Source organism: Crinia signifera, chromosome 11, assembly GCF_055691185.1.
Source record: "Crinia signifera chromosome 11, ASM5569118v1, whole genome shotgun sequence".
NCBI classification, from domain to species: Eukaryota; Metazoa; Chordata; class Amphibia; order Anura; family Myobatrachidae; genus Crinia; species Crinia signifera.
Window position 1 is genome coordinate 89,070,157 of NC_139227.1, and position 15,640 is coordinate 89,085,796.

The 15,640-nt window shown below is 44.3% G+C and overlaps 1 protein-coding gene across 2 annotated transcripts in view; it reads right to left on the bottom strand.

The window, feature by feature from the left end:
• Positions 1–438: 438 nt before the first annotated feature.
• Positions 439–15,640, bottom strand: part of MOB2 (MOB kinase activator 2) — a 38,106-nt gene continuing 22,904 nt past the window's right edge. For both annotated transcript variants that reach the window (XM_083165627.1, XM_083165626.1), the window contains exons 2-5: positions 9,780–9,940; positions 8,479–8,572; positions 7,857–7,981; positions 439–2,821 (exon numbers count right to left, since the gene is read on the bottom strand). In XM_083165627.1, the coding sequence (XP_083021753.1) occupies positions 2,526–2,821; positions 7,857–7,981; positions 8,479–8,572; positions 9,780–9,940 (676 nt within the window). In that variant the 3' untranslated portion in view covers positions 439–2,525. The remainder of the gene's footprint in view (positions 2,822–7,856; positions 7,982–8,478; positions 8,573–9,779; positions 9,941–15,640) is intronic.

Sequence of the window (15,640 nt, forward strand, 5' to 3'; positions counted from 1 at the left end):
GAGTTGCTGGAATATTTCCTTCGAGCGACATGCTATAGAATAAACAGTTTGCCAGTTTTGCTTGTTAGAACACCATAGAAAGTGTTGCTATCTGACCATCTGTGCCGAGGGGATGCAGTTATAATACCGGTGGTCGCAATCCCGGCGCCGAAATCCCGACACTTTCTCCCTCTATGGGTGTCCACGACACCCATAGAGGGAGAATAAATTAGTGTGCTAAGCGTAGCGAGGCACCGGGCCCGAAAGGGTGGGCGATCCACGTCCCCCCTTGTCGGGATTCCTGCGTCGGGATTTTGAATGCCGGGATTCCGACCACCGGGATTTCTTATCAAATCCGTGCCGAGGCTTCCTGGTAATCCAGTTACGGCAGCAGGGTAGAGGCCAGAATCTGATCGTAATAATGTAAGTACCATCACAAACTACATGTTTAAGCCAAGGGAAGGAACAAATCCATTATTTTATTTAGCTCTGCAATTTGTAATAAATAATTCAGTAATAAACAGGTTTTATTACACAGTATATATATTATTGTCCAATAGCAGGTTTATATAGCATTGTACTTTCTTTTCTGTAGCTCAGTCAATATGAGCGGTAATTTATTTCTTTGGGGACAAACAGTAAACTTAGCGCCCATAACAGAACAGTGTGACAGTAGTTTGGTAACGGACAAGCGTGTAACAGCTACGCACAGTCAGAGCTCAGACATATACAGTAGCAGGGCGGTATTTGTAGATCTTTAAAAGTAGTAAAAAAAAAAACTGATACAGATATAAGGGAACACAGCAGCCCAAAAATTCCATACAGAATATAGCAGTGGGTGTATATAGCATGTGAGAGCCATGATTGGGCTGTGGATACACCCATTACGGTTCCCAAACACTGATCAAGGACTAGAGAACCAATATACACTGGTTTACGCTATCATCTCTTATTCGTTATTTTTTAATCCATGAGTAAAATGATGAAGCTGCAACAAACTCTTCTTTCAGGGAACGTTCCCATTTTATTAATGCCAGATGTTCCATATGCTTGGTCAAGGTTTCTTTGTTAAATTGTACCCAGCGGAGGAATATATGTAAATAGACTTATTAATTATCCCTGTGTATAAGGTATTAGCAATTGGTAAATCCTGTATGCCCTAACTTTGCTGCTGTGGTATTTCTAGCCTTATATATATCTGCCTACGTCCCCGATGTGACATCCCTTGCCACTATGTTATACCTACAGAGTGGGACAGGCGGAAAGCTCTCCTAGGAGTTACAGGGTTCTAGAGTGGGGAGCAGCCAGAGCAGACATAGTGAATGCAAATGCAGCCACCACACAGATCTAAAATGGATCATCTTTAATCCATTTAATGGGTCCCCAATCCCATAGAGTCCAAAATCTCATTATAGAGGTTTATAGCAGGTGCCTGGATCAATGGTCCTGCATTTCAGAAGGAATCAATGTTCCTTGTTGTGATTGGTCAGTAGCCTCTTCATATTTGTTTACTCCATTAAATTAGAATCCCACATTTTACACTTTATAATCTTTATACTATCCTGCAAACGGAGCATCTCTCAGAGGACTGAGGTGTATGGGGATAATTGCCTGATAATAGTCACAGAGCAACTAAACTAAAGAAGCACTTACTTTGCGAATATCTCTCATTGTGTTATGCCATCCGCGCGTACAGTGTCTATCATACACGGGGTACAAACCGACTTTTTAATATTGACATGGCATGCATAGAGTGCCAGAAGACGCCATATTGGTATTGAGGTGTGAATCAGTGTATTTACCATTGACACATCAATCTGACAGAGCCAACTGACCGCCTCCATGCGCAAGAGAAACCCAACCCACAGGCTGATAGAATCTGTTTTATTATTAATATTATTATCATTATTTAACAGATAAACTAAAAGAAGCCAACAGTATCATTCCACCCCAATCAGGGGCGAACACCCAGCATTCCTCCCGACGAGGGAGATGGGAAGAGCTGCGGTCCACGGCAGGTGGTGATATGGGAGACTGCAGGTAGCCTCTTCTATGCTCTGACAGCCCCTCCCACCCACATCTCTCGCACCAATCAGGTGCGTCTAACATTCCTCCAAAGCCACGGCAAAATAAAATAGAAAATGCAATTATTTTCTCTTAATAGGATAATAGAATTAAGCCAGAAACGGCAGTGCCACCCATAAAAAGAGAGGGAGGAAAAGACAGAAACGAAGATGGGGTTGGGAAGAAACAATAAAATAGGGAAAGGACAAAAAAAAATAGAAAAAAAAAATTCAAGACACAAATAAAATAAGGTGATACTCGGTGCAACATCCTGCTAAAGATAAGAGCGAGGTCTGCATCCCTTCAGGCTGGGGTAGTACAGGCATGGTCCTCCCCACCTCCAAAACTGGCAGCGTAGTTCCTATAACCTCATTTCCCCTGTGCTTGGAGCCGGAAGGTTAGCCAGCTCTTTATAGGGGAGTCAGGGCACGCTGTGAGGGGCAGTGGAAGGAGAGGAAGCGGGATTACTTGGGGAGGGGAACTCATCTCTCCTTAACGTGATTCTGTGCCCCTCCTGTAGCCCCTGCTGCTTCCCTGTTGCTGTCCTCGGAGAAGAGCATCTCAGACAGGTCGTCCAGGATTGCGGTCTCCTTGGGGTCCAGTAGGTTAAACTCCCGTACAAAGAGCAGGAAGTGAATAAAGAGAGTGTTTAAGTGTCCTTGTAGCTCCATGGCGACAATCTCCTTGAAATGAGCCGAGTAAATATGAGCAATAACATGAAAGAGATATCTGGAGATCTTCTTTACCAAGGACTCGAAGGAGCTGGGGAATTCCCTGCCTGTGCAATGGATAGAAACAAGGCAATGTATTATGTAATGCAGGACAAACTCCATAAACATATAAAAACACATCCATTATACATACACACTGTCCTGCTTGAAAATATAGGAAAGCCATATCACGTATGAGCTACACTACCGCGCAGGAGATATCACAGTACCCAACCAGCAGCTACTGTTAGTCATCCTGCACCTACTCACTATGTGGCATCGAGGATAAGGTATCTGCAGGTCTCCGATTCCTCCTACCTCGTACATCCCTGTGTCCAGCTTTCATTTCTCATCCGTCTAGAACAGTGGTGTTAAACTCATGGCCCTCCAGGTGTTGTGGAACTACACGTCCCAGCATGCCCTGTCACAGTTTTAACAATCCATTATATAAAATCTGTGGCAAGGCAGGCTGGGATGTGTAGTTCCACAACAGCTGGATGGCCATGATTTTGATACCACTGGTCTAGAAGAACTTTTTGGCAGCCAAAGCTCATTACTTTTTCATTTTCAAGACTCGTTTCCACCGATTGATTGGTCCCCTCACCGAAATGTTAAGCTCTTCCTTTAAAAAAGGAACCACTGTGCCATGGCTTTAACTCCTTCATAACGCCCAGTTTCCATTTTAAGCTCTACTACGGAAGTAATTCTCCTAAACAGGCCTCCAACATGACTTCACCACCCTTTATTCACCGTCACTGCCTATACACCAGTATCTAACGCCCCACTCTGACCTCATATCCAAACCCATCCCCCATCCCATCCCCACTCCCCCCCCTCTCTTCTGCTGCATCCAAACTCTTCATTTTTTTTTCTTTCTATGGCAAACGGGTTTAAATTCCCCAATGCGTTGGCCAGTATCACACGCCTACCCACTATTGTGTCCTTTTCTGCCTTGATCCAATATTACCCAAGATATGGAGAGGATTCACCTAACCTTGATAAAGGCTGTGATACTTTGATAAATGACGCCTACATAACTCATCCTCAGCTACATCAGGACAAGAAGCCTCATCAGAACGCACTACGCGGATCCTCTGCTTCTTTTCAGCAACCAGACAAGTCCGTTAATAAGCACAGCAAAGCTTCCTCAAGAATTCAGCCATCCAACAGTCACTGCTTGGATCTAGGGATTCATGTAAAGTCATGGGGCTTCAGATACCCTACTGCTTAGGTAGAGCAGCGCAGTTCTGAACCTATACTCCAAAGACTCATCAGCAGACGCATTCCTGATTCCCCAACTCTTCCTCTACCTCACTACTGTGTCACTGATCATATGTTACTTTACCCTCTGTGCTCAGTTTTTAATCCTTTCAGGTCCAACATCTAGTCATGCCCTAGCGCTAGTAGCAGATCCAATGGTGAAAATACTTAAAAATAAGAACACGAACATCGATCAACATTCAATGTAGACCATTTTTGAATAAAAAAAAAAAAAAAAAATTGACTGGCTGATGATCCCCATGGTGCATGCAGAAGGCATACTTCTACAGATGCCTTCTCCTGCAGCTGCAGCTATCAGAGTCAGGCCGTAAATGCATTGTGCCTCCTACACAAGGAAGCCCCTTGGCTCTATGCTTATTGGCCTATTAATCCAGCAATAAGATGGATCTACATATTTACTGGTACACTTACTGACTGGCACGTGTAGGACTTCACAGCAGATCACTGGTTTCCATTATAATCGGCGGTACTTATGTAGTATCTGGGCGTCCGATTTAGAAATCGGATCGCATCGCATGTGACCAAATCGTATGCGATGCGATGGTCAAGATTTTTCCATAGGAATCAATGTTTAAATGGTCGGAGTCCATTTTAACATAGAATTCAATGGGAAAAAGGGGTCCTTTTCCTTTCCCCACTATCCAAGTGGGCATGGAGTTGGATATAAACCTGTGGCGAGCCCGAAGCGTGGCGAGCCCCGCGAGGGGACACAGAATACTTTTTAAGAAATATGCGTCCGCTCGCCACGCTTCGGGCTCGGTGGCTCGCTGCGCTCGCCACGCTATATAAAATCAACTCTATGCCCACTTGGATAGTGGGGAAATGAACAGGACCTTCTTAACATTGAATCCTATGCAAAATCGCATCGAATCGCATCTGATTGTATGCCTTAAGGTAAGGCATACAATCACAAAATCGGACGCCCAGATACTACATAAGTACCTAATCGGCGCTAGTATTTGTTTTATGTCCACATTAGCAACCGCACAGATCGTGTGATAGGGTATGGGTCATTGGTCGACATGGCTAAGGTTGACAAAGATTAGGTCGACAAAGGGAAGGTTGACATGAGTCTTCTCAACCTTCCTAGTGTGTTGCATTGAGCATCTAAAAGAAAATTCGATATGGGTCAAAAAAAGACCGGAATTTCGGCATGGACACCGTTGCAGTGTACCGCTGCGCTCGCCATGCTCCCAGCACAGCGCATCACATTACTTTAATCTCCCACCATGCGGGAGCGGATGGCAGGGTATGAAATGCCGCCTGTCGACTCAAAGGAAAAAAAACGTGAAAAACTCACGTCTACCTTTTGACAGTTATCCTTCCCATTGTCGACCTTCCAACCCTGTCGAACTTAGCCATGTCGACCTATTTCATTTGTTAACCTAAGCCTGTCGACCTTTAGTGGTTGACACAATGCATGTCGACCTAAATAGAGTCAGCCTGGTAGCCATATCTCATGTGATATACATTGTGTATGTATAATAAATTCCTTTTTAACCTATATCTGTTTATTAGTTCTCATTTATACTGTATACTAGACTGTCACAGTGCGTACACATGCCGCGCCACTACCAGGTTAGTGCCAAGATTTACCCCTCAATCTTTATTATTATTCTGTATTTGTGAATGAAGCTCCCTCTCCCTGCACTCTATTACAGTGATGCCCTCCCTCACCCTGCGGCCCACAGTAATGCCTCCTACGCACGATGCCCACAGTATTGCTTTTTACATACAGTGCCCACATTATTGCTGCCTGTGCACAATGTCCACAGTAATGTCCCTTACCCATAATGAGCCTCACCAAGATAGTTACCCACCTCCCAATGGTGCACACTTACCCACCCACAGTTACCCAGGGGCCCCTCTGACCTATCACAGGTGTCCCCCTTGACCCCCCCCTGTCGCGAGGCCTGCATACATCTCCATCCTGTACATGTGGAATGAACTATCACTATTGTATATTTTCTCTATTTGTGCCCATCCGCACGCTGCTATTCTAACTGCCAAATGCTATAATGCCAATATAAGAATTGTGTTCTAATTGAAATTCTGGTAACTGTGTCTGAATCCTCCTGGGCCCATATTTACAGCTGGGACTCTTGTTACTGCCACGCTGCTCGTGTCTGTCCTTTTGATTATGGAGAGATAGAAAAACTCAATCATTTCCGCATAACAAATTGCCAGCAAGACAAAAGGAAAATCCAGGAGGGGAACGGGGAACTGCAGGAGTAACACAAATGTCTCTCTGTACTGAAGTGAACAGAAATATTTTGTGTTTAAGCTTCAAGCAATCCATCAAAGTCCCCAAGGTATGCGTCGCTGCTACGGAGACTCGCAGAGAAAATACAACCAACAGCATGAAAGACTCCAAGAAGAAAAGCAGAAAGGATGGGTAAGACACAGACCGTGGTCCAGAGAGTACTGATGACCACAGAGGGATATATATAGGGTTGACTGGCGGTGGGATGCCGGCGGTCAGAATACGGACGTCGGCCTCATGAAGGATAGTATCCTGACATAAGTCAGGTAAGTATACTTAATCTGGGCATACATCAGGACAACTTCTGCGTGGGGAAAAGTCATGGTGATCCCCTCGCATGCGATATATCGTATGTGGTCCTTTTGCATAGGATATATTGGGGCAGATGTATTAAGCCTTAACAAGAGATAAATGCAAGGGTGATAAGAGATAAACGTCCAGCCAATCAGCTCCTTACTGACTTTTTTCAAACACAGGCTGTAACATGTCAGTTAGCAGGTGATTGGCTGGTCATTTTTCTCTCCTGATCACCCTTGCATTTATCTCTTGTTAAAGCTTAATACATCTGCCCCATTGCCCCCGTTCCCAGGCAAGCCTGCCTGGCTTGGCCGCGATCTGACAGATCTCTTCTGGTGCTACTTGCAGGTTCCGCTGTGATGTGTACGGGACTGCGCCAACCATCTGCTGTCCAGTACATGCAATATGGACGCTTTTGTATGTGACCGATCGCCGCAGTCGCATAACAAGTGGTCGAATCGCATGTATATCATCCTAGTGTATGGGCACCTTTTCCTTCCCCTGCCCACCCACAAACCTCCCTGCAGCCTAAAGGGCCCCATAGATCAGCAATTAATTGTGACAATTTTCAGATATGGAGATGATTGCCACAATTAATTTTAGATGTGTGGGCTCCCCCTTTTGGCAATCCCAATCAAAATCGCCAATCGATTGCTTAATCAGGTTTTTAAACATGTTTAATAATCTGGTATTATCTGCAGATCTTTTTTATATGTGTGGGCATTCCCAATTCGTCTTCTTCATCTATTTACATTATGAACAGCAATCAATTGGGCAATTTCCAGATATGAAGATGCAATCTTTAGATGGAAAAATCTGCCGATCACTGAAATAAATCTGTAATGTGTGGGCAAAGTCAGATAGATTGTAAAATCCATTTATCTGGCCAAAATATCCCTATATCTGAAAATCCATAAATTGTGATTGCTGATGTATGGGGCCCATTACCCTAGCCCTCCCTGCTACTGCCTAAACCGACACCTTTGGAATTGTTGGCTTTAACGCTAAGCAATTCCTTGGGCTAAGATGGTGCTTATCTGATGGAACTAGAGCAAGGAATCGGTGTACACAGTGGTGTCCAGATGTAGCGCACTGGTAGAGACTTCCCCACAGAGGATATTGTACCTAAAGATGCTTTAATTTAACAAACTGGGTGAATACTATATATTGGGTAGTTCCTAGGAAGTAAGCAGGACCTTTATTTCATTCTCCAGCAAGCTGCAAACCTCATAGCCCAAATGCCATTACCTTCGCTCACTCACCGTATTTAGTGGGGAAGATGTCCTCGTCTGTCACCAGTTTTTGTACAGAACTCATGACACAGTCAATGTACTGAGGTGCCGTGCACTTTATTTTCTTCCCCCGTTCGTCATACCAGTAGTACTGTCTGTAGCAGAAGATAGCAGTGGGCAAATCAGTATGATGGAAACAAATTGGTACGACAAACACTACCAAAAACGAACCATGTAATATATTGTGTAACAGAGACGGGGCTGTCTACCGACCCCCACCCCCGTACACTGCTGCAATGTCTCGCAGCAGTGTACGGCCACCCGATACCCGTGAGCCGGGAAGCATGCGATCCATCACAATTTGTTGAAATGGATTGCATGGGTCCCTGCTCACCGCCGAGAGGGAGGTCCCAGGTCGGGTGGTCAGTCGGCCAGCTGGTCCGACCACCGACTCAGGTCCAATGCACATGGGACCACGCATCAGACCTGAGGGGACAATGAACTGAGGTGGATTGGACGGCCCAATTTGTCGGAATCGGCCCAAAACGGTGTATGGGGGCCTTTAGTATTACTGCAGCCTGAGAGAGACCATTAATAGCAGCAAGGTGAGAAGGAGAGCTCACAGGCACACAGCCACCCCACCCCCACTTACGTGTTGCAGGCAGCCATGGTCTGGCAGGTCTCCCCTGTGCAGAACTCTGAGATGGTGCTGTACTGAAGGTTAATGTGGTTGAAGAAAGTGGTAACTGAATGGGAGAAACAAATAAAAACAAGGATTACCACAAGCACAATGGGACACTTATGTAAATCAAAAGTGGTTCCCCCACACCCTCTTCATCTATTATAGATCTGTGGCACACTGGCTGTGATGGAACTAAGGAGGGGGGGTTAGAACTGTGCACCCACCAGGCATCGCTGCGATGGCCAGCTGCACACATAGGGGTGAATTTACTAAGATGGGAGATCTATTGAAGATGGGATGTTGCCCATAGCAACCAAATTCCACTTATTTATTTAGCACCTTCAAGGAGATAATCGATCAAATCTGATTGGTTGCTATGGGCAACATCTCATCTTCAATAGAACGCCCATCATTGGCCATTTATGGTAGTGCCGTCATCACAAGTCAGGTGTGGGGAGAGAAACAATGCGCTGTTCTGGAACGGTACATTGCCTTTATGGCCACCCGTAAGTCCCAGCATGCTAGATCAGCAGGTCCCTATGTGACTGGTAGTTACACACATACACATTCATATAGCAGGTTGCCTAAATTCTAGTGTGTGCGTGTGTGTCCCAAACCCTGCACTCTCACACTCACGTAAAGTAACCGCTGGGGTGCCGTATAATAGTATAATGTAGGTGGTGCCCACACAACTATATAAATACAGAACATATCCCAGAGGGATGCAGCACTCACCAGGCTTGTAGGAAATGTTCAAGAGGAGTAACGGGTTCCATGTTTATCCATGAGGTGAAAGTAGCCTGCCCCCCCCCCCACACACTGTGTGTGTTTGGTCATTCTAGCTGCCTTGAGAAAGGTCATTAACGGACTGAAACGTCGGCAGGCTACTTTCCTCTCATGGATAAACCTTGAACCTGTTACTGCTCTTGAACATTTCCTACAAGCCTGGTGAGTGCTGCATCCCTCAGGGGATTTGATCTGAGTGTGTGTGTGTTATATGGTACAATAGATCCATATCATCTATACCACTCCAAAATCTAGCTGCAAGAGGACTATACCTAGAAATGCTTTGATCTCCTACAGAGCTGCTAATGATTAATGGGAACAAAAGCAACCCTCGCATGGTTCATTCTCCTACAGGTATGTGGTCATATATGTAGATACATACAAACACACATATATATATATATATATATATATATATATATATATATATATATATATATATATATATATATATATATATATAAGCCAGGACTATAAAAACCTACTGTTGCTGGCCAGCCACTCGTTGAGGTCAATTTCCAGTGGTAATGTCACTAGCTGCTTGAATTCAAAGTCTGTGACACGGACACGGGTATATTCTGGTTCCAGGTACAGCTTCTTTTCCTCAGAAACCGCTTTCTTACCGTTTGGCTTCGTTTTTGATTTTCTGTGAAAAGGACGGAAAGACCGATATAACCGGGTGTTTCTGCAACATAAATGTAGCATTAAAGCAATGTTTCCCAATATCGATACCATTACCCAAGGCATGCTGACAGTCTACGTTGCAAGGATAGTCATACTTGACCAGAGGTGAACTAATGCCTCATTAAATTGGTGGTGCTCAAGCTTGGATATCATTTAAACTTAAGGTCCATAAACACCAGCAGTTGAGCGACAGCCGCCGATGATGATGATGCAGGAAGCGCGCATCAGCAGTTAACATATACTTCTTTTTATGCACTACCCAAGTTTCCCAGAATAAAGCCCCGTACACACTACTATGGTACCCAATATCGCCTAGTGTGTGCACAATAACATTAATGATGCGTGCTCCCGCGTGTCGTCAATAAGGAGTGATATCTACTGAGCATGCGGCAGGTCAATTTGGTAATATAGCAATACAATACGTGTGTTCTGCGGCCGATACCGTTTAGTGTGTACCGACAATATCGCCCACCCACAGCCACGGCCTCCACATACAAATATGCCCATCATCAGGACAGCATGATGATCACATGCTGGCCACATGGCTGATTATATATATATATATACCGGACAGTTGTTGTAGGGTAACTATGGTAACGTGAGTCCGGACAGCCACCCGGAAGTGACAGACGGAGTGATCCGGAAGTCCTTCTGGTGACCGGCTTCCGGACGCCGTGCCAGCCCTGCACGCTGAATGGATCTGTACAGCACATATAAGGTGAGCGTTTACACTATATGCTATGTCTATGTACTTTGTTTGCTGCCTGACGAAGGATTAATAAATCCGAAAGCTTGCACTTCTGGCGTTGACTTGATTCCTTGCTGCTAAAAACCGATGGGTGCCGCTCTTATGGACTGGTCTGTATGAATTTATTTGGGGCTTGTTGATTATTTTACCGATCAGGAGGGTGCCGGCTAACTGGACATATAATAAATATATATATATATATATATATATATATATATATATATATATATATATATATATATATATATATATATATATATAAATAATAGTGTACATGGCATTGGCCTCACCTCCTCCATGTCTTATAATAGAGCCTTGAACATTTCAGCTCCAGGCAAATGAGGCCCTGCACTTTAACCTATGCTATTATTGCCAGTTTAATACTAGATTCCATTGTCTCCTACATAGTAACCCTATTTTGACTCCTGCAAAGATGCATTTATTTTATTAAAATATATAGGGTAAGAATAAGGCTTTTAGGGGCCCGTCCCCAAAAAATGGCCCTGGCGTGGCGTTGAAAGTGGGCAGAAATGGGTGGAAACTGAGGCGTATATAAGGGTGTTGCCCACAAGTGCTGGGTGGTGGCTTTGCAGTGCTCGAGCTCAAAATCATTCACAAGAAATAAGTGACTCTCGGGCCTCACAGGACAACAGCTTAGCAGACCAACGCTCGCAAGACCAATCAGCACGCACATCAGGTGCTAAAATACACGCACCTGCACACAACACTCACCCACAACACTAACCCACGCACCTGCACACAATACTCACCCACGCACCTGCACACAACACTCACCCACGCACCTGCACTCAACACTCACCTGCACACAACACTCACCCACGCACCTGCACACAACACTCACCTGCACACAACACTCACCCACGCACCTGCACACAACACTCACCCACACACCTGCACACAACACTCACCTGCACACAACACTCACCTGCACACAACACTCACCCACGCACCTGCACACAATACTCACCCATGCACCTGCACACAATACTCACCCATGCACCATAGAAGTTTCTCTCATTAACCAATTAACTAACTGCATCACTTAATGCAGCCACACGGTGAGCACACTATTACACTTTAACCATGCCAGTATAGAAAACAAACATAAAAAATGATTGTAAAATTTACACGCACTAATGATGTTTTTACATTCATATCCACAACATCTGTAGGATACATATATCTAATTTGAGTTTTGGAATACATGTAAAACAAATCAACCATGTTCTAAAACTTTGTTGAAAATTAAAATTGCCCACTACATAAGTAAATGAGTTCCAATAAACAGCATTTTAGGAGACTAATCACGTCATTATTGGTTGTAGAATGGGTTGGCTGCGTGCGTATTGCTAGGAGTTTTGAATGAATTCACCCACAGAGGATGTTCGTTGGGACACACAGCGGCTGAGCTTGCGAACACACCAATGAGCGTCCGCTCGTTTGAGACCACTTCCATTTGGGTACCGTTGTGAACACTCACGTTCGCATGTGGTGTGGGCGTAGCTTCCCATAGTGCGTACGCGAATGTGCATGTGAACGAATCAACCTGATTCGTTGCTGGAGATCACATGACAAGTGAGGAGTTTGTGCGCAACAGAAAAAAAAACACCATTAACATTTTAGAATTTCCTAAACAAACAGGCAGAAGTCCTGCAAAGTCATAGTCAGACAGTGTAATGTCCATGACAATGGCTTGTGTTATGCAGGTAGAAGCAATACTGCATTGCACAGAGTCAGAGCATGTGGTTCTAGAGCTGCTTAACCCGGAGACTAATCAGACTGCCTGGGCTTGCCAACCATTCCTTCTGCGGAGTGTAAATAAGCAATGTATCGTCATTTCCACCACTCTGATATTGGTAGTGATACAGTTAAAAGACTCAATCCTTTGCCAGTCTATCTTCCCATACTCTCCGTTCTCATAGAGAAGTCTTTGCCTTAAAAGGAATCCTGGAGCCGCTACAGACTCCTGGAGACAAGGGGAGGGTAAGGAGACGGGGGCAGTGCCCAGGCATGTTACACATACCATAGCCAGAGAATAACACACACAGGAAACAGGCGGGCATGGCCTGACTACGCAGACAAACATAGGTGGAGGGCATTGACTGGCACATGACTTGTAACCCATCACTGTGGTGCCAAGTGGGCAGATAAAAGAAAGGTGTATGTGCCAACAGAGGCAGGAAGCAGCAATCGCAGACTTCCTTCAGAAGGTATAGAAAACATGCAAACACTTACAGGAACGAAGGGCCTGAGTCATTTGCAAGCAAAAATACAAGCAACTGGGCAAAACCATGATTTAGCCTTGGACGGGGTATGTTCAAACCAGACTAAATTGCTGTGTATACAGCATTCTACCATCTGTAGGCTACATGCAAAAGCAGACAGTATTTACCCTGCAGAGAAACAATATTATTGTATTTGCTCCCCTTGCATGGCAACATAGTTTGCTCCAAACACAAAGCTAATTTTGTTGTTGGTATTACTTTTAAATCTGAATCAGGCCCTAACACCCCCGGAGAGATAATAGCCCGTTCTCTAAGTGATCTGACTAGATTGCGCCGTATGTATGCCCTATAGCGATGGCGATGCACAGTCCCACAGGTTGCCATCGTCGCCTCAGATCTTGACTATACGTAGTCAAAATCTAGCTAAACCACCAGTGTTCTAATTAGAGAACACAGCTTAGCACAGATTGCCATACTAGGGAGCCTTCTAGGACAGTGATGGCTAACCTCGACACTCCAGCTGTTGTTGAACTACACATCCCAGCATGCCCTGCAACAGTTTTAGCATGGCCAAATAGCAAAACTGTAGCAGGGCATTATGGGATGTGTAGTTTAACATCTGGAGTGTCAAGGTTAGCCATCACTGTTCTAGAAGATCGAAAACATGGGCTAATGGGGACTCGCATAACGTAACTGTTAGATCATACAAGGGCCACATTAACTAATCAGAGAAACAAGGGGATTTATGCTAGTCTTGCATATTTTCACTTTGTATTAGATAATGCGCATATTCTGCAACACGACCCATTCCATTAGGTACAATATGCTCCGTTCCTGGACTTCCCTCTTACTGTATGATTGCTGCCACTTGTGTTGAAACACCTTCTGATCAATTAACTAGTGTAACACAGGTGATGGCAATCATCAGTAAGAGGGAAGTCCAGGAACGGAGCATTTTGTACCCAATGGAACTGGTCATGTTGGATGGTATGACTGCAGATAAGACATAGGCCTGTATTTCCTATGTGATCCTTGGGAGCTGCTGCCATCCTGGTTACTTCTATAATATGAATATTCTCGTGACTAAACCTTAGAGCTCGCACCCACTATTCAGAAATCAGACTTGCATTCTTAAATTTGCAAAATATTCCTTCACATCAAAATGTGCTCATTAACCTGCATAAAAACTGTCAGCTGTTCTTATTTATCTAATAAATAGAATTTCTCTTCAGTCTGACAGAAACTTGATAAAATAAATTTAGCAGGGTTGAAATCCCGGGAATTTAGGCTTGTGTGGAAGGGGTATAAGAAAGTTACTGGGAGCCCAGTAATCTGAATTCTAGTGGACATTCAATTAGCATTGGGTTCCGTCAGAACTTTGCTACCTGGGAAAAAGGGGTTTGGGTTACAGGGTCGACATAAAAAAAAAAAACACGTCTCCATTTTGACGGTCAACCTAACGCTTGTGTCGACATTCCCATGTGTCTACACTGGTTCAAGTCGGCCTTAGTGCTGTTGACCGAATGACCATATACCAGAGAGAGAACGTTGAAATTTCACTCACATCTCAGAGGTACATGCATAAATACAACACAAGCTTTCCTCTCATAATAACACAATATAAGCATTCAAAACGGGTTTGGTTCATTTCTATGTTGACTTTGTGCATGTCTACTCCAAAATTATTATTTTTTTCTTTTTTTTTTTTTTAGGTTTTTGGGGTGTCAAGGTTTAACTTCTAGAGAATAAGCGCACCGGTCACTCTCCATGCTTCGGACAATGTGCCTTGTTGCGCCAGGCACACTTTACAGTTACCAATGGTATTCCTCGTAGATGGTATGAAAACTAAAAACAGTTTGAAAAACGTGTGTGTGCCATATGCGGTCAACCATTATCATATCAACCTCAAGTCCGGATACCAGACAGAACTCTAAGTGCATATACCCCAAAGACTGCGGGGACGGCTTGGTGTTCACAGTGTGACTTAAGTGGCGGCTCTAGAAAGCAAGCAGCACTGTATACTACCGCTTTCATCCCCTTGTGCAGCTATAGCAGCATGCATACAGACTGCTTCCTGCCAACCCAAAGCACTTGAGTAAAAGGTGGGACAGGTTATGATGGAAGATTCCAGGCAGAGAAGCACAGAAAAGTTCCCAGCATCAGAAGGTACCTGAAGAGTTCAGCGCCACCTAGTGGCCACATAAGCAATAATGTCTGAACAAAGCATTTTAATACATGAGAATGGTACTAGTGGTATTAGACCTATTTCCATGTTCAGTACAAAATATTCTGCTTTAAGGGAATACTGCTTATGGCTATCTTTTCCAATATATCTGAATACAGAGCACAGATATGGAGCAGTATAGTTACTGCTCCTGTGGACCGCCAGACAAATGACGGAAGTTAAATGGGATCCTGGCACCATAACTCCAGCCCTTTTAATCACTCTAGCAATAGAAATAACACTCTGTAACCTACTAGGGAAGGGAGATTGTACCAGCAGGAGTGTGATTTAAATTCCAACTTCACTGCTATCTACAGCTTCTTCTGGAATGCCCCGATACATGCAACCACCAATCACAATCCACTACAGACCTCTCACATGTACTTCCCTCATGTAATAATATTGCTTATTGGTTGGGTGTCGGCTGTTAACTGATCTCGGACA